Source organism: Lepisma saccharinum, chromosome 9 (assembly GCF_977018435.1).
Source record: "Lepisma saccharinum chromosome 9, izLepSacc3.1, whole genome shotgun sequence".
Classification (NCBI taxonomy): Eukaryota; Metazoa; Arthropoda; class Insecta; order Zygentoma; family Lepismatidae; genus Lepisma; species Lepisma saccharinum.
Genome location: NC_139237.1, coordinates 62,920,638 through 62,942,619, shown reverse-complemented (window position 1 = coordinate 62,942,619; position 21,982 = coordinate 62,920,638). Strand labels below are relative to the sequence as shown.

At 37.2% G+C, this 21,982-nt stretch overlaps 1 protein-coding gene across 3 annotated transcripts in view; it reads left to right on the top strand.

Moving 5' to 3' along the window:
• Positions 1 to 10,400, top strand: part of LOC145992079 (tRNA (uracil-5-)-methyltransferase homolog A-like) — a 40,331-nt gene extending 29,931 nt beyond the window's left edge. For all 3 annotated transcript variants that reach the window (XM_083128294.1, XM_083128296.1, XM_083128295.1), the window contains exons 8-10: positions 1,301 to 1,538; positions 4,660 to 4,852; positions 7,915 to 10,400. In XM_083128294.1, coding sequence (XP_082984420.1) covers positions 1,301 to 1,538; positions 4,660 to 4,852; positions 7,915 to 9,161 — 1,678 coding nt within the window. In that variant the 3' untranslated portion in view covers positions 9,162 to 10,400. The remainder of the gene's footprint in view (positions 1 to 1,300; positions 1,539 to 4,659; positions 4,853 to 7,914) is intronic.
• The last annotated feature ends 11,582 nt before the right edge of the window (positions 10,401 to 21,982 follow it).

Sequence of the window (21,982 nt, the reverse complement as noted above, 5' to 3'; positions counted from 1 at the left end):
CGCTGGGGAAAGTTTGGTATCCACTAGTTTTAGCAAGGGAAATGTGTTTCTCAGTTTTTTTCCTTGCTCTTGTATTCGTGTATTTCCAGTTATTTTTTTATGCAATTTATATTGTAGTGTCTGAGTGACAATAGGATGTGTGAAGTTGGAATTGCCAAATGCGTATTTTTTTTACGTAGTACGGATATGATCGACTACCATTCGAGAGACTCTGGTTCGATCCCCGGGAGGGAAGAACCGGGATTTTTTTCACCTGTTCAAGTGGCTCGGGTACCCAGTCAGCGTCGTATAAAGTGGGTACTTGGAGGAAACTCTGGGGGAGGGGGTGTTAAAGGCAGCCAGGGGTGTGGTGTTGATCACATAACCCCCACCTTCGCCCATGATCAAGATAGTGTGGAGCCCTAACCTCCACACCCCCTATACGCCTTCGTGGTGTTATGTAAAGCACAGGGGAGCACTTTACTTTTACTTACAGAGTACATGATCATGAAATGAGGAAGACGATATTTAAGTACTGCACACTGTGAACTTTGTTAATAAATTTTAAATTTTTCAAAATCTGGATATTTTTTGACTATCCTTAGTGTGATGACAAGATTGCTAGGAAAAATGTTCTAAGTAAGTGTGTCACCTCAAAAACAAAAATCATGATCAATCTTATCATTCGTTTGTTCAATACAAAACGAAAAAATCGTAGAAACAAAAAAACAGAAAGTAGTTCGTGTTTTGTCAAACAAGAATGTTTTTTTTCCGAATTTGATATTTGAATGCAGGATCCAAAAAATTAAAGGACAAATACCATGAAGCAAAAACAATGGATCCAGAACTGCTCTTTTTCCAGTTCTTTCCAGCAACTAACCGTGGATAAATTTGTGTTTTTGCTTACTTATATTTTTTTATATGCACCATCACATTCATGTATTCTATGTAAGTTGTGATGCTCTTCAATGTGTGTTTCTTCTCTTAAAAACAAAAGCATTCTAAGCTTTACAGTGTTGTAAATAGCAGACACTCGGAGAAGTTTCACCCTGATGACGTCACAGAAACTCTGCCAGGGTTGTAAACATGGGGGCTGAAGAAAGGAGAGTTATGACCAGACCTTGAAGAGCGGGGGAAACTAGCATTAAAGCATTATAGAGCAGTCTGGGATGGTACTTTGAAAGTAACTGGAAAAGTCAAGAGATTTGATTTGGCATGATGAATGGGAATCCTCTTTTAGAATGGAGGCTTTTGATGTCACTCAATAGAACATGCAACTAGATGCCCTTTTGGATTTATGCTTTTTCTTTTAATCTTTCAGTAAGCCAGCACAGGATGTGCAAGCTGTTATGCCAGAACACTTGGCAGGGGAAACATGCATTCTGGAGAGTGTAGGTGGGAAAAAGTTCCACATTTCCCCTCAGTCATTCTTTCACCCAAGTACTTTCGCAGCAGAAGTCTTGTACAATGTTGTTGAGGATCTTGTCAAACCCAAAAAGTGCATGACATTATTGGATATTTGCTGTGGTGTGGGTACTGTTGGAATTCTTCTGGCAGGTGTAAGTATTATTGAAGAGCATGATGTCTCATTTTTTATATATGTATTAGGGATGAGGCAGGTTAATTAACACCAGCAAAGACTTAGTTTATTGATAGTTTTTCTCGTCCGAAATTTCTATCAATAGTCTGTAGTTGAGTACACCATTCTGTCTTTTTATTTTATATACGGTGGACTCTTTTTAATTCGAACTTCAAGGGGCTACGAAAAAAAATTGAATTATCCAAAATTCAAATTAACCAGAATATTATAATAATAAAAATAAAAAAAAACTATGAAATAACACACTGTATTAAACATAAAAACTGCAAGTACACCTTACCTTACAACTGCTATGTTTTATCAATATCTCCATCCAGGAACAGTACACTTATTTGAATATTCGCATCACGTGATTGTTTGAACCACTTTAAAACATATGCTTTCTCTTTCGCACGCACTTCAACTTTCTTATCTAATGTTACGCTACTGTACGCACCACATTTCTATATTGTGATGACTCCACTAAAACACACAGACAAATTACCCCTTCTCTCCGGCTATCCGCTCCCCTCTCCACTTGTTTCTGAGAGCGTGAAGGTCATATTCCTACAAACAAAAGCTCTGGGGATTCCTGCTGCCCTCTCTTATCTGCCGTTGGCACATCTGTTAACCATAGAAACAACCTTTTCAAGAGTCATCTGTTGGAATTTTTTATGTAGCAACCACTTTGGTCGTGGGAAGATTTATGTTAAATTATTGGAAACCTGACTGAATTATCCAAATTTAACCTTCAAAATTCGAATTAAGTAGTCATTTTTAACATTGTTTTAGATAGTGGTTTCAAGGGGAATGTGCTTTTGTTCGAATTATCCAAGTTCAGATTAAAGAGAGCGCACTGTATTAAAATATAAAAGTTTACAATTTATCCATGAATGTGCTGTAGATATACGGAGTGCTTCAAAAGTCAATACTTGGGCACATGTGTTGTTTTTTTTTCAAACAAACTTCTGACCTGATAGCCAATCCAGATTATATGCCACCAAAATGTGACTTCTTCACTTCACCCATACAATCGTTATTCCCAAACCCATCAAGTGCTGCACTTGGTTGCAAACCACAGAAAAACATTTCATTAGTCACAGAATTATCACCCTTCATTAATTTCTTATATTGTTTTCTCACCTGACATTAGCATTCTGAAAGAAAGAAAGAAAGCACTGACTGTGCAATTTCTAGAATTTTCAGTATGGAATAAACTATCAGAAGTAAAATGTCTCCATGGATGAAACTTCATAATGCAAATAACCTGATACAATATGCAGTTTTCATGTTATGTGCCCAAAGTTAGAGTGACTTTCAAAACACACTATAATTCTCAATACAGACTAGGAATTATTTTAATTTTTGGGAATTTTCGGCACTGGTGTCAGTCAGTATAAACCCTATTGACTTAAGCAGTTTAAAAAATAACCAGTGGAATTTTGTGATAGGGAACATTTGCTGAATAACTCAAACAAAGGTATTTGCGTGAAGTCAGATATATTTGTTGCATTTGGTCAGGGAAATAGATCTTCATAATTCTGTGGACACCCTGAAGGGACTATCACACCCAATGGTGTGTAAAATCACAGAATTGCAGAAAAAACCATGCAATCATTGTTGACAACGTGTGATGTGTTGTGTGTCTGTCTGTCTGTCTGTGTGTACACCTGCGCATGTGCATGCATTCGCACTTCTATGATGAAAGGAAGGATGGCCAGAAGGGCTCATACTAAAAAATGAGAAGGAAATATGAAACTCTCACCAGATGCTGGAATTTTCGCTGCCCCCATTTTCGGATGTAAAGATAGTGGAACTGGAAATAAGTGTTGGACATGGCTGGCAGGTTAGAGTGAAGATACAGTTGGCATGTTAAAATGTGTTTCTCTCATCAGGCTTGACAATTTATATATATATATATATATATATATAGATATCAATATAATGAATATTTGTGGTTGTAAATTATTTAATTGCCTAGATTGATCACTATGTCAAGCATAGGAATGTAATATCCATGCATTGTCCATAAAGAAAAATATCTTTCCAGTGATGGGGGGAGGGAGGGGAAGAAATGGTATTTGGAGACTGTGTACTTTGAACATAAAGACCAACAAAAGCTGCCAAAGGTGGGGGAGATATTTCAACCTTGAATGGATATTTCTTTATCATTATTATGGCTCAGAAGTTGATGACCTAAAAAAATTTCAAAAATTACCCATAGAATGACCTTAAAATTATTGAAAATGACACCTAAAAATAAAAACTGCCCTTAAAATGATATTATTATCCAACAAGGAAAACTCAAAGTAGGCTTCATCCGAAGTATTTTAAGTTTGCTGGAAGAAAACTAAATTTACCACAATTAATTCCACAAAATAATTTGCCAAAGATTTCAGTTAAAAATAATATTGTGCTTTTGCATCGACCATATTTACGATTAATGGCGTACTTGCTAAAAAGACCATGTTAGGGAATTTAAATATGTAAGTTGTGTTACCAGATGCATTTAAAATTATGAAACAACTGGGAAGGAGAGAAAAAAGAAACTTAAAAAAATGATGAAAAATGCAATACAATTGCAAAAAATACTAAAGAAATGACCTAAAAACAAAAGAAGGCATGAGAAAGTAAGAAAAATTAAAACAATTTTTTCTGGTTCTAACTGAAGTGAAATGAACTACCTAGGTATTATCAGGTTTTGGCATTTCTTCAAAGCCCAGAAATAAAGTTTATTGGTCAACAACTTCCTAGCCCTGTTCATTGTATAATGAAGTTCAAATTTCAATTTGGCATTTGATGATATGTATATGAGCTGCGGTAGCTCAGTCGTTAGGACGTCTGACTACCATGCGAGCATTGTATAAATTGGGTAGCTGGAGGAAACTCTAGGGGGTTAAGGCAGCCAGGGGCATGGTGCTGATCACATGAACACCATCTTCGGCCATGATCTAGAAAGTGTGGGGCCGTAACTCCACACCCCCTATATGCCTTCATGGCATGGTGCAAAGCTCGGGAGAACACTTTATTTTTTTTTACTTTTTTTTACACTTGACGATGTATGTGTATTTTCAAGTTTTAATTTTTATTTCCCAAATCAGAAATGTGGACAAGTGCTGGGACTTGAATGCCAACCACATGCAGTGAACGATGCCAAAGAAAATATACGTTTGAATGGTGTCACCAATTATGAGATTTTCCATGGGAAAGTGGAGCATGCTTTGTCGGCTGCAAAGGAGAAAATTACTTGTGATGAAGTTGTTGCCGTCATTGATCCACCAAGGGTTGGTATATGTAAGTACAGGCTATTTCTTAACTATCCTCTGTTCTTAATATACACGAAACAGGCAATTATTTCATCCGCAAATCTGATTTGTTTGTTGTTGTTTTTTAATTTATTCACTGTTGGCTGACCTCCAGTTTGTGCCATTTTGTCGAAATCTGTTTAGTTATTTTAGTGATGATATCCAAATTTGGTGCACTTGTCAATTATTGAAACCTACAAGTGAAGTGGTTAGCACAACATGTTGGAACACTTCAGGTCCCAAGTTTGAATTCTAACCTGAGCATGAGTGTTCTTTGTGAGTGTCTTAAATTTCATCATATCATCACTCATCCTCATCATTACAATTAGCTAAAAGTAGGGAGGGGACAGATTGATCGGTACTCTATCGGTATTGGCCAATATAGGCATATCGGTTTAGTTGTTGATTCGATATATATATAAATAAAAATGTAGGTGCATAGTAACAGTTATCCAGAAAAAAATAAGTAACAATAAATTGTAGCACAATTTAGAAGCATTTAGCATAATTTCAGAGTTTAAGCAGCAATTTTTATCATCCTCAAACTACAGGAAGGGGGACAAAATCAAAATTCTTGCAAAATCTGAAATATTGTTCGTCATTTTCGTGGTTTTTTGTAAGTTCAAATTTAAATATTTTATAGTTCAAGGGGGACAGGGACCCCTTGCTCTACCTTGTGCATGGACCTGCAGCTAACATTCTAAATGCGATGGATAGAACAAGCAATACTGTGACTGTAATTGAACACATTTTTCAAACCCTCCTCAGTTTACCATAACTTCTTCCTACACTCCGAAAAAGCCACAAGTCGCCACTGTTTCATTTAACAACTGAAAGAAGAATACAAAAGTTGTTTTTTTCCTTTGTATTTTTCTTTCTTTTTTGAACTACATTTGAAGTTTGTCGGGACCCCACGTAAGCAACGCCGGAATGTGAGGGTTCAAAACAGTACCTGCATATTGCCTGATGTGTGTTGCATTCTCGTGACGAGAATTGCATACTTGTTGCTGATACTTGGTAAAGTAAAAAAAAAAAGGTAAAGTGTTCCCCTGTGCATAGCACCACGCCATGAAGGCGTATAGGGGGTGTGGGGGTAACGCCCCACACTTTCTTGATCCGGTCGTGAGTGGGGGTGATGTGATCAGCATCACGCCCCTGACCGCCTTTACCCCCCAGGGTTTCCCCCAGGTACCCATGTTATTCGACGCTGGGTAGGCGCCGGGGCCACTTCCACCGTTAGAAAAGTTCCCGGATTTGAACCGGCCGGGGATCGAACCCGGGACCTTGAGCATGGTAGTCAGACGCGTTACCGACTGAGCCACCGCGGCCACTACTGATACTTGGAGGGAAGAAAAATAATTCTAATGTTTTATTCAGCGGGAAATCCCCCCTTCCCCGTACAAATATAGTCAGAATCACTTTAAACTTTATTACAGTAGAGCATCGATTATCCGACCAACATCGGTTAACCGAAAGCGTTCCAGTCTGCAAATTCAAATGTAGTTTCGCTAGCGGCCGCTAGTCCTGTGCTGCTGCAGCACTTCCTCCCTCCCTGCCAACTGGCGTACGTGACTAACCTTGCGTCGTGAGTGGCGTCTGGGCCTTCATTTGTGACAGCTCGTGCTGTAGTTGTTATACCGTTCGTAATGGCGACTAAAGAGGAAGAGTAGCGATGACGACCATGATGAAAAAGGACCATCCAGTGAAGATGCATTTTTCAGTGCCTTCAGACGGCTATGAAGTGGTTAGAACAACAAGAAGAATGTGATGCTGTCCAACTGCTGTCTTTAGTGGCAAGAAAACGAGTCTCGGCTCTGAAACAAAATTTTGGACTTCTTTTCCTAAACTGTAGGCCTACTTTACTGTTTTCGTAAATGATCGGTTATCCGAACACCCCCAGTCCCGAATTGTTTCGGATAATCGATGCTCTACTGTAATTACTAATAGGATTCCTCAAGGATCATGTAGCACTCAATACATGTATCTCCGAACATTACCTGTGTCACAGTATGTTCCAAAAGTAGGAGGAAAAAAAAAGTGGCGTATCATGTACTGCCGTTTTTAGGGTTGAGGATCATTTGCTCTCGTCCAGCACTCGTCTACTTTTAAGCTTTCAGACCACAGCAACACCTACATGCAACAGGCAACGTAGGAGTTTCACACTGAAGTAACAAGCATTCCAACCCCATTTAGTGTGTAGACCAATTGCATATTATTATTCTGATTTAATGATACACGTATTAATCTACAGACTAAATGGGGCCTGGAATGTTTGTCGCACACACATCCAGTGTGTTTGTACTACCAGCAGACCGAGGCTGCATGATAATGAGAAAATAGTATTTCAATATTTCAAGTTACCTTTTTTTAAAAAAAAATTATACTGTTGCTAGCCGAATTTTAAAATCTGCAGTTATAATGGTAGAGTTGGCCATATATTAGAATTTGTTGCATAGTTATTCATGCTGTTACTAGTTGAGCCTTCTTTAGGAAGTCCACTCCTGTGCAAGGATTAATTTCTTTTAATCCAATCTTGTATTAATGAATAAATTAAATGTTTTTAGATCTCATTGCATATCTCATCTTAGTTAGATTCATGGCTTTCTTAGCCTAATTTTTTTTTTAAAATAAGGCTGTTTCCTCAGAAAAAGGGGCTGGTGCCTTAATTATTTTTAGTATTTTCTGCACCCGACTATAATTTCAAATGTGTTGCATCTTTGTGTTGCTAATAATTTTCAGTGAGCATTGTGTGAAACATGTACTTATTAGGATATTTTATCAGCTTCATATCGTACTATATGCTGGTGACTGCAAAATGTCATATAAAATTATTTGTATGTATGTATGTATGTAATACACATGTCTTTCAGTTCTTTATGTGGCACAGTAATAGTTACTTCAAACGTTAACATTGAGCTTTGCAGTTTTTGTATCATATCATGCAATTATACACCTGCATAGATATAGAAAGCTTCGCGTATCTAATATGTAAATGAAAAGAATATTTGTATGTGTTTGCATCATTTACACATTTTTAAAATTTACTTCCAGATGCAGCAACTGTAAGTGAACTTCGGAGTATACAGAAGCTGAACAGAATTGTGTACATTGCAATTGACCCTAATGAAGCAAAGAAGAATTTGGGTCAGTTTTGTCGCCCACCTGCTGTTGCCTCAGAGGGTTACCCTTTTGTACCCATCCAGGCAGTACCTGTTGATATGTACCCTCTTGCATCTCACTGTCAGCTGGTTATTTATCTGGAGCGCAGAAACCCTTCCACGTTACAGAAAGCTACTCCGCCTACTCCTATTGCAAAGCCTAAAGCAGCAGCTCCCATGACGGTGACACCTACAGTGGCCACGCCGACCCCGACATCAGCAGCACTGGTGAAGGAAGAGGATCTGATTGTAGAGGCAGCAGCACAATTGTTTGACTATGAAGTCAAGAAATCCAAGGCTGTCGTAACGAACAAATTGCACCAGCTTTATTACAAGATAGCAGACGTGGATTGGAGCAAGGCTTTAGAAGATGAATTCGTTAAAGCTGCCCATGCACTCTTTACTCAGCTAATTACAAAGTTTCCGATTTTGAAGAAAGGAAAAATCCAAGCAGTGAAGAAACAGGCCATGGCAGGTCAGAACCAGGCGAAAACGGGAGTTCTTCGGAAACCAGTCAAAAGGTTGGGAACTCAAGGTGGGCCTGCCCAAAAGTCACCACGTAAATTTCCGAATGCCTTTGGAATGAGCATGGAGCAACCAGGGCAACTTGGTGCGAAAAGACCCTCGATTATGGGAAGGGGACAAATGGGCAGGCGATTTATGAACGAATCGTTTCCATCGGCATCGGGGTTGAATAGGAGTCCTCCGGCTCCACAGCGTGATTTGTCCGACATTAGGGATTTGGTCGCCTCTGAAGTGAGGAAAGTTCTCGGTGGTGGAAGGCCAATGGAACCTGAAATGGATGACATGTTCCATGATGCACGGCAGTTGAATTCTGATTTCAAAGATGGATACGACAGGCCCAGAGCACAAGGCAGTAATGCGTCTTCGAATTTTCTGAGAGATACTTACAATGCTCGTGCTGAAGAATTTTCATCTGAAAAGTATGGTGCGGATGCTAAATTTAATTTCCCTGTGCCAGCCAAACAGGCACTCTTGTCCCTGCGTAATGGCAAACCCATGCCACCAAGTATGTTGGGAAGGCCATTGGGTGGTCCTCGGAGGGATGTGCCACCTCTGGATATTTTCACAAGACGAAATGAGCCAAACATGCACCTTGGTGGACCTAGGTGGCAATAGTAGCTTATGTAAGGTAATAAATGTTTTAAACATAGAGTTGTGTTGTGCAAAGCATGGTTGATTTTGTCAAGTTTCAATCAGTTCTGTAGAGGACAACCAACTTGTATCTGACATAGTACAACATGTCATAGTAAGAAACTTCCATCAGACTTTTTCTTTTCTTCTGAAAGTTTAGAACATTACATCTTTTATTTTTCACCACTGAAGGAAATACTGTCTGCAATAAGAAGTTAAGTGAAAGAAGGCAGTAAGCCAAAACTGTACTTTGCAGACCATTGAGAATTTTTGTTTTCACACTATAAACTTTGCAATAGTTTACACATTTATTTTGTCAAATATCTCTTTTCATCCTATATCCTATTAATTTAGTTACCTCTTCTATGCATTAATATCTTGTCAAATAGATTTAGTTTTTCAAATACTCGACCAATTTTCCTTTAAAAAGTATAGAGACTTGAACTTGGTCATATTTACAATCTCATATGCACTCTCTTTCCTTTCTCATATTTGGCATGGTTTTCTTTTCTCTCTTGAATTCACCACCAGTCCGACATCTTTGTAATGTGTTCATGTGGCAACTTTGGTACACTTTAGTTTTTTTTTAAAAAAATCCTCTTATATTGATTTTATTTTCTCCTCTTTAGTAATTGACATCTGTGTATTGCCCTTCAGTTCAGTAGAACATTGTGAGCTTTCTTAATATCTTGAGCACACATTATTTTGATATTTATGTTATTGATATTGGTTTTTCAATATTGTAGTTCTATCTTGAGTGTTAGAAAATATATACCGTAATGTGTAATATTTATTTGAGTGAATGTAAACACACAGTTACATTGACACTGTAACATGAAGTGAATTGAGTTTAACAGTTGATGAGCTTGCTTTGAAAACAGCAGGTAATGTTTTGGATCTATCTTGCAGTGTGCAGTGAATATATCATGCAAAGAATTTACTGTTGTATCAGGATGTAATATTTCAGAAAAGAAATGCTCAGTTTCTGTATGAGCATAATGTGAATATATGAATGTAGGTTTATTGTAATTTGCTAGTAAGTAATGACTTTCTTTGTATACAGCTCCCAGCTGCCTGTGATGTGACTACATTTTTGGTGAATGAACAGTGTTAATTTTTTATTTGAAATTGCAGTGTATTTTTAAAAATTATGTTATTTAAAGAGTGTATTATTTTTGGATGTAGTAAAAGTCACTTATATACTCGAAAGTGAACGTTGCATTTTTCATGTAGTTGAAACCTTAGGAATTTGTGTGGCATGTGTTAGTGGTAAGCCTGTACCAGCACAACAATATTACACGTCTACCATTATTTAGTCCAGGTATCTTGTGTGGTATGCAATATGCCAGGATGTAGATTTCATGAATAGCAAGACCATGTATAAAGAAATACACCCAACACCCAAACAACTACTGGGTTACAGTGAAATTTGGATTTAATGTCCTGTTTAAAGTGCTGTAAGAATAATTCCAAGGGAAAATACAATTTTATGTAACATTTGCTGATGTTTTGGAAGGTATAGTAACCCCTCGTTCTGCACCAAGGCCCATGTCTGGTGGCATATGTTGAAGCCCCAAATATAACAGTCAGTATTGCTGGCATGGATAAGAGTTGGCCGTATCTGGCATAGAATGCTCAACTCAAATATCCTGGGTTTGATTCCTAGTCTACGGTAACATTATTAAGCCCTGTTTCCATGTTAAATAAAACACTCAAAATGCTGAACAAGGCAGAACTTATTGTAAAAATAACGCACTAAAAATCTGTGTTATGTGTACACAGTGGAACCCCGATTTTACATTTTCCCACATTATACATTCAACCTTGATGGTCCCAACAGAGCAAAATGTTATAAAATTTTCCTGTTCTATATTTTCCTGCATTTTAAGTTTTTCACCTTGATCCCCTGAAAAACGTAAAATCAAGTTTCCACTGTAGTGTGTTATTCTACAATAAATTCTACTTTGTCAGCATTTTGAGTGTTTTAATTACATTCTGTGTACTTCCGTAAATTTCAGTTATATTTCTCCCCCCCCCCACTCCCCCTTGCAAACAACTTCTGTCTCCTAACAATTGTCTTTCACTATTGTTGAGAATGTATGAGACTTAAGAAACAAAATTGTGAAGAATGTATGACCAGCAGGTTCTTGTGCCATAGTTATGAAGCTATGTTAATTGGACTGAATCCTACCCTATTTTTTTTATTTTTTATTTTGGAAGAGAGATAAATCATTTAATCATATTTGAATTCTGCATTCTTGTTAATGCCTAGCAAATGAAGGATTGTTTCATTTAAGGAAAGGAATATTGTTAGTTTTTCCCTTATTATTTGCTGTTTCCAAGGAAATTCTCTCTCTGGATTTATTCAGAGCTTATGAAAAGTTAACAACTCAGAAGGTACTTTATTTCTGTACATGTTTTCTCTTAAATGCAATGTTTGAATTTAATGCTAGAATTGGGACAGATTAATCGGTGCTCTATCAGTATCTGCCATTATAGGCACATAGATTTCCTGCTAAATTTTCCCAATCTGATAAATAGGTTGTAAATTAATGCAAAAAATTTCCTTTTTGTTATTTGTTTTTAAGCAAATGTCCAAATACATGATGAGTAACTAATCCTAGCTTAACCCCTTAAAAAATTGTAATATTATAGATCCTGCAAATGAAATAACCAGAATTATAAAATGATTATAATTATATAAAATATTATAATCCCCTTCCATTTCTAAGGCAAAACCTATTGCAGTCATTTTGTTACATGCAGTAGTTAAGGAGGTTAATGAAGTAGTCATATTTTTCTAAGAACTTTCATAATTATTTGCTGCATCAGTAGAATATCAGTTATATCAATACCACAAAAAAATTTCATATCAATCCCTTATGAATCAATATTATTCCCAAACCAAATATTGGTGATACTTTAAGTGAAAAGAAAATAGTCCTGCATTGGAACCTTGATTTCATGTTTTCGAGGGTATCAAGGTGCAAAAACTTAAATTAGAGGAATATGTAAAATCTGGGAAAATTTTACAGCAGCTTGCATGAAGATTCAATGTATAATGCTGGAAAATGTAAATTCTAGGAACACAAAATGGTGGCCGTGGTGGCTCAGTCGGTAACGTGTCTGACTACCATGCTCAAGGTCCCGGGTTCGATCCCTGGCCGGTTCAAATCCGGGAACTTTTCTAACGTTGGAAGCGGCTCCGGCACCTACCCAGCATCAAATGACATGGGTACCTGGGGGGTAAAGGCAGTCAAGGGCATGATGCTGATCACTTCACCCCCACTCACGACCGGATCAAGAAAGTGTGGGGTGTTACCCCCACACCCCCTATATGCCTTCATGGTGTGGTGCTAAGCACAGGGGAGCACTTTTTACTTTTTTTTTAGGAACACAAAATAGGGTTTCAACTTTTTATTTTATTGCGCCATTCTGATAGAACATTTAATTTTGTCATTTATATTTAGTATACATTGGAATAACCAATGACAAGCCACACTTAAATCTTTCCATTTACATGCCAATTACAGTTGCAACGTGCCACCACTCGTAACTCCAGGGTATGGAGATCCGAATTGGCAACACACCGCTCCTTGCTCCGGCTGGTCAGTTGGGAGCACCAGTTCTCACCCAGGGATCGGGATTAAGACGTTCCACCCTTCCTCCAGGAAAGAAACCACCGAATTGTGACACCTGACAGTAATTAAATTTCCAAATACTTTATAATTAAAATGTCCAAAATCTTTAATCACGAATCGCGTGCGTACCTACTGATTCACACAAGTTAAAAATTGTATTTTATTAGGTCATGCACGCTCGTAGGCAGTGATAAACAACTTATTTAACACGAGAGTCCGCGCACCGCTTCACAGTTAATAGCAAGACCTCAACTGCTAACCTCAAGCGCGAGGCCCAGCATAACAGATTGTTCAAACTCATAACATAAAAGAACACAAGAAAAACTGATAATTTATATAACATATCAATGTTAATTAGCGATAGTAAGCTAAAGTTCAGGTTGGCAACAATTGCCAACATGGAAGTTTTTACATCGCCAAGAACACGAAGCCAATAGGAAAACTATATTTTATTGAAAATGAGGGAGAAATACTGTGCTATAATATTACAATATTGAACTATATAGAAATATCTAAACTGATTTTATCAAATAAATCATATTTGCCCTTGCACACAAAAATGATTAAATAAAGGTTTAGTTTATAACTAAGACAAATTACTTCAATCTTGTATATTGTTGAACAAAAATCGATATTAAGAAGAGATGTATTTAACTTGTGCTTAAACAACAAACTTTTGCTTGAAAGATAGTAATAATCCTAGCCATTTTGGATTTGAAAAACAATGAAAATGTTGCATATATTATTTGGGATAATATTAGCCTATAAATTCTGAATGTATGTTGCAAAAATAGGCAAATAATATTATAACATAAGATAAAACATAAATATATACATGAATTATGAAAACAATTAAGTATAAATAATTTAATCCAAGTTCTTAACTTGAAAGTATATGAATAAAATAAATGCCAATATACAACTGAAATCTGCCTAACATGGCGGTCGTTACACAGTGTCGATAATATTCAATCTTCTTGAGTTAATAGTGTATCACGACTTGTCTTCAAGTGTATATTGAATCCATGAAAGATTGACAAGTGATGAAATAAAGTTGTTGTTTTTTTTACACTTCTGTCCATACTTCAATATTCCCATGCATTTTATTTACTATTTTAATCCGTAGAATAATATTCTGAAGTTGTAATGTATTAGTGGCCAAACTACTGAACAGATTGAGCAAGATACAAAACACGGGGAGGGAGGGGAGTCATCACCATCTGCTTCACTGCAATCTTGTTCCTGTATTTTCCCCTTCTAGTCCATATGCATAATTGAGTGTTAAGAAAACACTTTCTGTCATTTGCATTGCCACCAGATGATAATGAGTGTAGATAGATACTCAGTTCATATCATTACATGTTTGAATTCTTTACAGCAATATTGTATTAGTTAATGAAGATTCATGCTTATTATGTGCATTTATAGAATGAAGAAATATTTTAGGGTGCATCCTGCCACAATTGGAAGGTACAATCACAAGGCGTGTGAAATAATCCCACATCGCTAAATGGCACCAAAAAGGTTTTGGTAACGTTGCATATTCCACCACTGCTGGTAGAGGCCTCTTGCACAGAAAATCATATGTTCCACTTGGAAAAGAAGACTAACCATTCATCTTCCAAGCAGGAAGAGTATAGCTACGAAATTGATGATGGCATTCCCACACATCGGGTTACACAGTGGGCAGTAAGGAAAACTACTCCTGTACAAGGGATTGTATTGCAGAGAGCTCCAATGGATCCAGCAGAAGAAGAGCAGAGCGATGGCAAAATTGTTGTTAGAGCTTTGGTACATCATTTTGCCAATGGAAAAGGTGTAGATACAAGTGTTTCCTTCTAGATGAATAAAATAGATTTCGAAGCAAGTATTTCATGGATGTTTAAATGATACAAACAGTGAGTCTCTATTACTAAGCTACGTATAGAATTGATCACTATCCAATTTTTCCACTTCTAATACTATCTTTCAGGGAAATGTCTTTTCCCATGACTTGATGTGAACCATTTGTGTTTATATCTGAAATTTATAATATACTGCAATGAAACACTTTTAGAATCTTATGTTTCACAAATATTAGATTTGTATCTTTGCAAACTAGAAGGATCTACATGCAAGAAAACTATGTTCATATCCAATAATTACTTTTTGTTCCAAGTAAAATCACCTGCATGCAGAATGTATACTAGTAGAGAAAATGAGTTGTCCGGTTCAAACCATTTGACTGGCCATCTTTTCCCCCATGATTTTCCTTCAGTTAGTGTAGGTGAATTCTGTTATGGCAACTCGAGTTGCTTTGTTCCACCTCCTGGTTTCTTGATTCATGTTCTCTCACCTCCCTGTCCTAAAAAGATAATAATAATAAAGGTTTCCCCTGTGCTTAGCACCATACCATGAAGGCGTATAGGTGGGGTGTGGGTAATGCCCCACACTTTCTTGATCCGGTCGTGAGGGGGTTGATGTGATCAGCATCACGCCCCTGACTGCCTTTACCCCCTAGGGTTTCCCCCAGGTAGCCATGTCATATGACACTGGGTGGGTGCCGGAACCGCTTCCAACATTAGAAGAGTTCCTGGATTTTAACTGGCTGGGGATCGAACCCGGGACCTTTAGCATGGTAGTCAGCCACGTTACCGACTGGGCCACCGCAGCCATCTCCCTGTCCTGGATAACCTATTTACACAAATTTGTAACGTTACATAAACCAAGCAACCAGAAGTGAAAATAGGACGTGATCTGATTGACAAAGATAGAGAGATTTAACGGCATTCTTGAAAGTAAGTGCAGCGAGTGATTTCTGATCTAATACTGTCCTAGTTTAGTGGCCAATGTGACATTTAAGTAGGAAATCATATTACATGAACAATCTGCATAAGTAACCAGTATATCTATCATCTAATTGCAAGCATTTGTGCAATAGAGATGTCTATATTTTTCTCTATTTTACTTTCCGCAGAGAAAGTTTTAATCTTCCCATTTATTTATCATCCATGTCGGAAGATGATGACTGTGGTCGATTCTTACCTTTTAAATGTGTTGTGTGCGGCCTATGCAGGTCTACTTATACTCCTCCTTTTTTAACTTTGAGGTAAGGGTTTTAGATAACAGGATTTTTCCTCATGCTCTTTGATACAAAATGGCTATAAGTGCCAAAGCACCCAAAAAATTTTAATTCATTCTTTCAAGACAATTTGGCTATTTTTCTCTGATAATCAGGCAGACATTTTTTGTGGACGGACATCAGTTCTCGAATATAACATTGAATATTTATTTACTTATGTACACATGTCAAAATATGACTTTTGCCTCCCTAATAATGTCTGCCTATTCAGTCCTGTTCTTTCGCCTTCCTTTTTTTACACCTGGCTTCTGTAGGTCCATTCCCACATTATGAAGACTTTAGTTTTCCAGGTTTTCCATTGAAAAGCTTTTTTTGAGCATCTGATCCTTATCTATTTTTATGACATGTCCTAGCCAGTGGCAGCAGGAATTATCAATTAGGGGGGTTGCCACTTTTACCCCCACACTATGCTAAACCTTATCTACCAAGGGTAGGGTTACCAGACGTCTGGATTTTCCCAGACATGTCCTACATTTTAGCCTTATGTCCGGCATCCGGGAGGAATTTGAAAAATATCATAAATGTCCTACATTTTGAGCGTTACATAATATTAATTAGGAACATAGGTAACAGAAAAAATCATGCAAGTTGCAAGTCTATGGACTGCGCTTCCAAACTCAATGGTGAAATTTATTTTGATTCAGTCATTGCACAAAAAGAAAAAAAGTTTCTCCTGTAATTAAGCAAACGGGAAAACGGAAGCACTTAATGAACAAAGTTTTGGGACTACTTTCTGATAACATCACTGTTCAATGCCTAAGCAGAATTTCTTGCCTTAGGGTTTATACTGATGGAACAAGGTGTTGCCCATTCTTATTCAATATTCAATATAATTTGATTGTAAATTAGAGGTATAGAGAAGAAAGATATTCAGGGTGTCTGTCAGTCAAGAAAGTCATGGTAGTCAAGAAATATTAAAGAAATCAAGAAGTCAACAATAAGGCAATAAATTATTCTTGTGGCCAAGAATTTTTGCTATCATAATGACTGATTGGTTGATTTAGTTTATTGTACTTCACTTTTTCCTGTCCTTTTGGCTAATCGTGAAGATGGATGAAGGGACAGTCACAAACATAGAGGTACAACTGACACAAGCCCTACATAAGATTATACTGGCTGTGAGTCCAGATGCCAAAGCCTCACTTGTCTGCCAAACACAGTTCAGGATGCATTAATACGAGAAATCAGATGTAATTCTCTTCTTAAATTCAGTTTCAGTTTTTATCTTAACTGTCCCTCTGGTAGGGGTTTTCATTAAATAAATATTTATTTTCTTAATTACTAATTTCCAGCTGTACCTAAGTAGGGGTCGAAAAAATAAACGTTAAGAAAAACTGAAAAAAGGTGTAGAAGAGTCCAGAAAAAATCACGAATTCTGGTGTGTTATTTTGGTAGACACCCTGTTATTGAACTTAAAACTATCCAAAATGAAACTTCACAAACCATTTTAAATTACGGCAATTGCTGAATATTTGTTTGCCATTACAGGTCATAATTCAAATGTTGAGAGAGTACTTTCATTATCAACACAACAGACTCAAGAGAGAAATTATTTTTTCATAAAGTCTGTGAAATGTTCGTTTGGTACTGGTCCCTATAATTTCAAATTGACTGTCCTCTCTAATATAAATATAGTTTGACTAAACCTGAGATTTTGAGAGAAATTGTCTCCTCTGAGAAGTACCACTTAAATTATGTAGTAAGAGGTGCATTTATTACTATGATTGCAAGTTTTGAAATTTTGCATTTAAAAATTCATTAAGAATTCATTTCTTAAAACTGGAAAGTGTCATTTTTCAACTACTTTGAAACGTGTTCTGTACAAATATGTATAATTTATTGAGAATGTTTGGTGTCCAACATTTTGGGACAGCATGTCCTACCTTACAGCGATCTGGTAACCCTAACCAGGGAAACTAAACTGTCCTTGCCCCCCCCCCCCCACCCCCAGTTTTGGAACCCAATCGCCACCACTGGACTCCTAGCTGTGCTAGTCATGATAACTGTATTCATATAAAGATCTCTAATTGACTCTTTGTTCTCATTTGTCATTATTGATTCACTTGCTTAGGTCCAAAGATTCTTTTTTGAATTTTTCTTTCCCATGTTACAATGACTCGATTATTTGTTTCCCTGATACATCATGAATAGATTCTCTTGGGTTATCGACCAGGTGAGTTGCGGAAAATATCGATAACCCGAGAGAATCTATTCATCATTCGTCGCCAGGAAAGCTTCAAGTCTTACTTCTGATACATCATGTTTCATGTGCATGCATGACAATATAAGATAAATTTTGCAACAGCCTCCCTGTATCATTTTAGCTTCTGTGATCTGCAAACCACCTGACTCCATATATTAAAGTCGTTTTCACGTTCAGAAGACACAATGGGCTCTTATGGACAGTGCTTTTCTTATGGGAAAATACGAGTGCGCTGTTGTGAAATTTCTCGATTTACAAATTTAGCTTATGTAAAATCGGTACCTGCAGTTTTGCAGGAAATTTTGTAGAGAATACGATGGTGAACACAAAAAACTGGTAACTTGCTTACATATTTTACAAATTTTCTGTGAAAACAAAATTTTTACATTGTTTTCATTCCTAATGTTGAAACATACCGTAAAATTGAAGCATTCATTATGAAAAAAATTGACATTGTTTTTTAATTGTCATAGGTGATGGTGGTGCTCAGAATTTATCAATAGTTTCAAGCCTATTCGCATTAAAAAATATTCAAATAAAGTATGTGGAAATTTTTTATATTCGTGCAGTAGAAAATGTCGTAGCTGGCCATTTTTTGTTCTGTAATTCCAAGTAAAAACTTCCAGCGACAAAGTTGTGAAGAAAATAATGAAATTATTTTTAATAACCACTCCAGGATGCACCATGTACTGGATGTCCACAAATCGTAAGCCACTCAAAGTGGCTATTGAGACTGATAATGACAAATCATATGAGGCATTTGGAGAAGAATTCAATTGCAGTGCAGAAACCACTAACCAACACCTACATCAGCTTGGAAGTGTTGGCGAATGTGTGTGGGTTCTTGTGCTTGAAGACAATGCCAGTCCTCATGTCCCTACGGTCACCTGTAACACTATTATCCTACTTGGTTAGGAAACACTAATGCAGCTGCCCCATTCCCCAGACATTGCACCTTCATATTTCCATTTGTTCCATTCATTAGATGGACGACGATTCTGAACCCTCGATGAGGTGAACCACACTGGACGACTTATTTGGTTCATGTTCTGTTGAGTTCTACCACCATGTGATCTGCCTGGACACCGGAGACAGATGTTCTGGCCTTCTTCATGCAGGGGTTAAGATCCGACAGAATTTTATTGGGTACCTAATAGGAAATCCTATCACCAATGTAGAGAATGTTATCCTGTTATTTATGCCATTCACCCCATCCTTAAGGTTCCATTGGATCTGCATGGCCTGGAGATCAGAGGGGCATTGTCATTGGGGGCAATGCTAATTCGGAAGTCTGTTGTTAGAATAATTTCTCCCTGATGCAAAGAAGGCAATAGAAGGGGCTGTTTTGTCTCTCATAGAAAGAGTTCCATCTGCCATTTCAATTAATATCTTTATGTAAGTGTGTCTCCATTGCATTCATTTTTTTTGGTGCTGCAGGTGGTGGTGTAAGTATTGCAAAAAGAAAAGGCAGGTTTGTACAAAAATTTCAAGAAAAGCTAGCAGAAAGATATTGGAAAGCATTATCAAGCAATATCTCACCTTTATATAATCATCAGTAAAACAAATCATATGTGGTAACTGGTTTTAAGTAATAAGCATGTACTTGATGTAGCTTCTATAGAAATGTTTGAGCACCAATACTTTCACTTTGCACCCCATGCCAACTGCATATCTGGAATAAAACTATGCATGACAGGGTGAAGAGAAAAAAAATTGTAGCAGTAAGATGAAACTTTTTTCTTAAAGCATACCCCTCATTGTAAAACTCTACAATGTACAACTCATTTGTGTTAGGTTTTACTTTATTCCTTTTTACAACTCCCTGTACAGTCATGGACACTTCTGGGTTGCAACAATCCAATTAACTTTCAATAGAATCATTACAATTCAGAAGTGTCCCTGACCCTAAGGGAGCTTTCAGGCTGAAATGATAAGTGACGTGCATCTCTTGACATGTCCCCATGGAAACTGACCCTCAGTAATCAAATATAAAAAATTCTATAGTGGAACCACAAGCAAAGAAACCTGCACAGACCCATGACTCCTGTGCACCACACTCCCGCAAGGAGGGGAGGGGGAGAGTGGACCGGAAGAAGGGAAAGCTGCATGGGGACTTTTCGTCCAAGGTTTTTTCCCATGTCGCTCTATAAATAGAACACTTATAAACAAAAAATACTAGCATATTCCGATTTAAAAATCAAAGCAAACCCACCATTTCAAGCTGAAGAGACACTACAAGCTGCGCATGTCTCTTGGACTGGGTCATTTTCTCAATAGCGGACATCGTGTCACATCACATAACCTGTGAATGCTTTCTTGTAAGCACTTGTCACTTCAGTGTAAACCCCTGCTGTCGCTTGTAGCATGTTGCCAGAACCGGCCCTAGGGTCCTATGTCAGATAAAAGTTATTTGTTTGTCTATGGTTTTTTACAAGTTTATAGGGTGCCTGTGCTAATTGAGCACCCAGTGTGATCTCTGCTGACTTCGTATATTTTCTTAGCATACTTTAAAATATCCAAAATTACTGAAGTGGTATTCTAAACAAAGTACTACATAAAAATCGTGTTCAAATATTTCATTGTCAATCTAAAAAAAATAATATACACTATTCGTTCATTTTTATAATCAAATCACGAAGTAAAAATCTTATGTAAACTCACTACATTGTGAAAATTCAATCGCTAGTAAACAAAAGAAAACTATTGTAGAAAGTATTATTGGGTATGATTCAAAATTCTCACTTTGATATGTAAAATAATAGTTTCATATTGAACACACCTAGTGTTCTAATTAAATGTAATGATATCGAACCAGTGCCAAAGTTAAAGTTCCACATTGCAACAAGTTGTGGATGTACATTTGGGGGAGGGGGTATATGTGGAAGTAGGGCTGCACACATTCGAATTATGGCCTTTGTAGAGGTGGTGTGACGTTCAGCACTACTCTGTAGTGACTGTTATCCATCAGAGTTGCCCCTGTGTCCGCAGGTCAGAGGCTAGGTGAACCCCAGAAATGGTCAATGCAAGGACATTATTGCAAATATTCCAACCGGGAATCGAACTATATAGGGTCTCCTGCATTACAGTCAGACGCTCTACCGGCTATACCACCACAATTATCTAGAAACTTTTATTAGTCTTCCATAATTCTTGATTTAAAGGGCTTTTTAGTAATTTCAAGACGTTCTACTTATTGCTTATTGTTGGAGATTTATCTATAAAACTAACCATGTTTATTCTTTCTTTATATATTTTTATATTTGCATACAACTTCAATCGTTTATTTGTGTACATCAAATATTCTAAGAAACGCACTCATTGATTCATTCTGAGTGTGGTGTCTTGTTACTGCCATATCTTTGCACTCAGTTTCAGTGTTCATGGAGAAGCCACTCGGGCAACAGCCAGAAACCGTCGCAAACAATTATGGGTATCGTAAGCCTAACGTGGCTATGTTTCATTATTGGCGTGTTATTGTGACACCAGCTGCAAACTTTGTGTAAACAGTTTTCCCTTGACAGGAGTGCAGGGAAGTGTGATTATGTGTTATGTGTATAAATTATAATACATAGTTATAGTTATCAGTGTGCACCTGTATTTTCTTTACAACTCCCAAGACGATTGAGATGAACTTAGCCCTATAGTGATATAATCCATTACAGAGGGATGTAAGTAGTAACCTACAAATAAGCTTACATTTAAGTCCTGCTGACCAGGATCCACGTTCATTTTGGTCGTTTACGGACCAGATTTCGCGTTCATTTATAGGTAATAATATGAAATATATATATATATATATATATATATATATATATTGTTCCTTTTGGGTAAGATTTTGGTT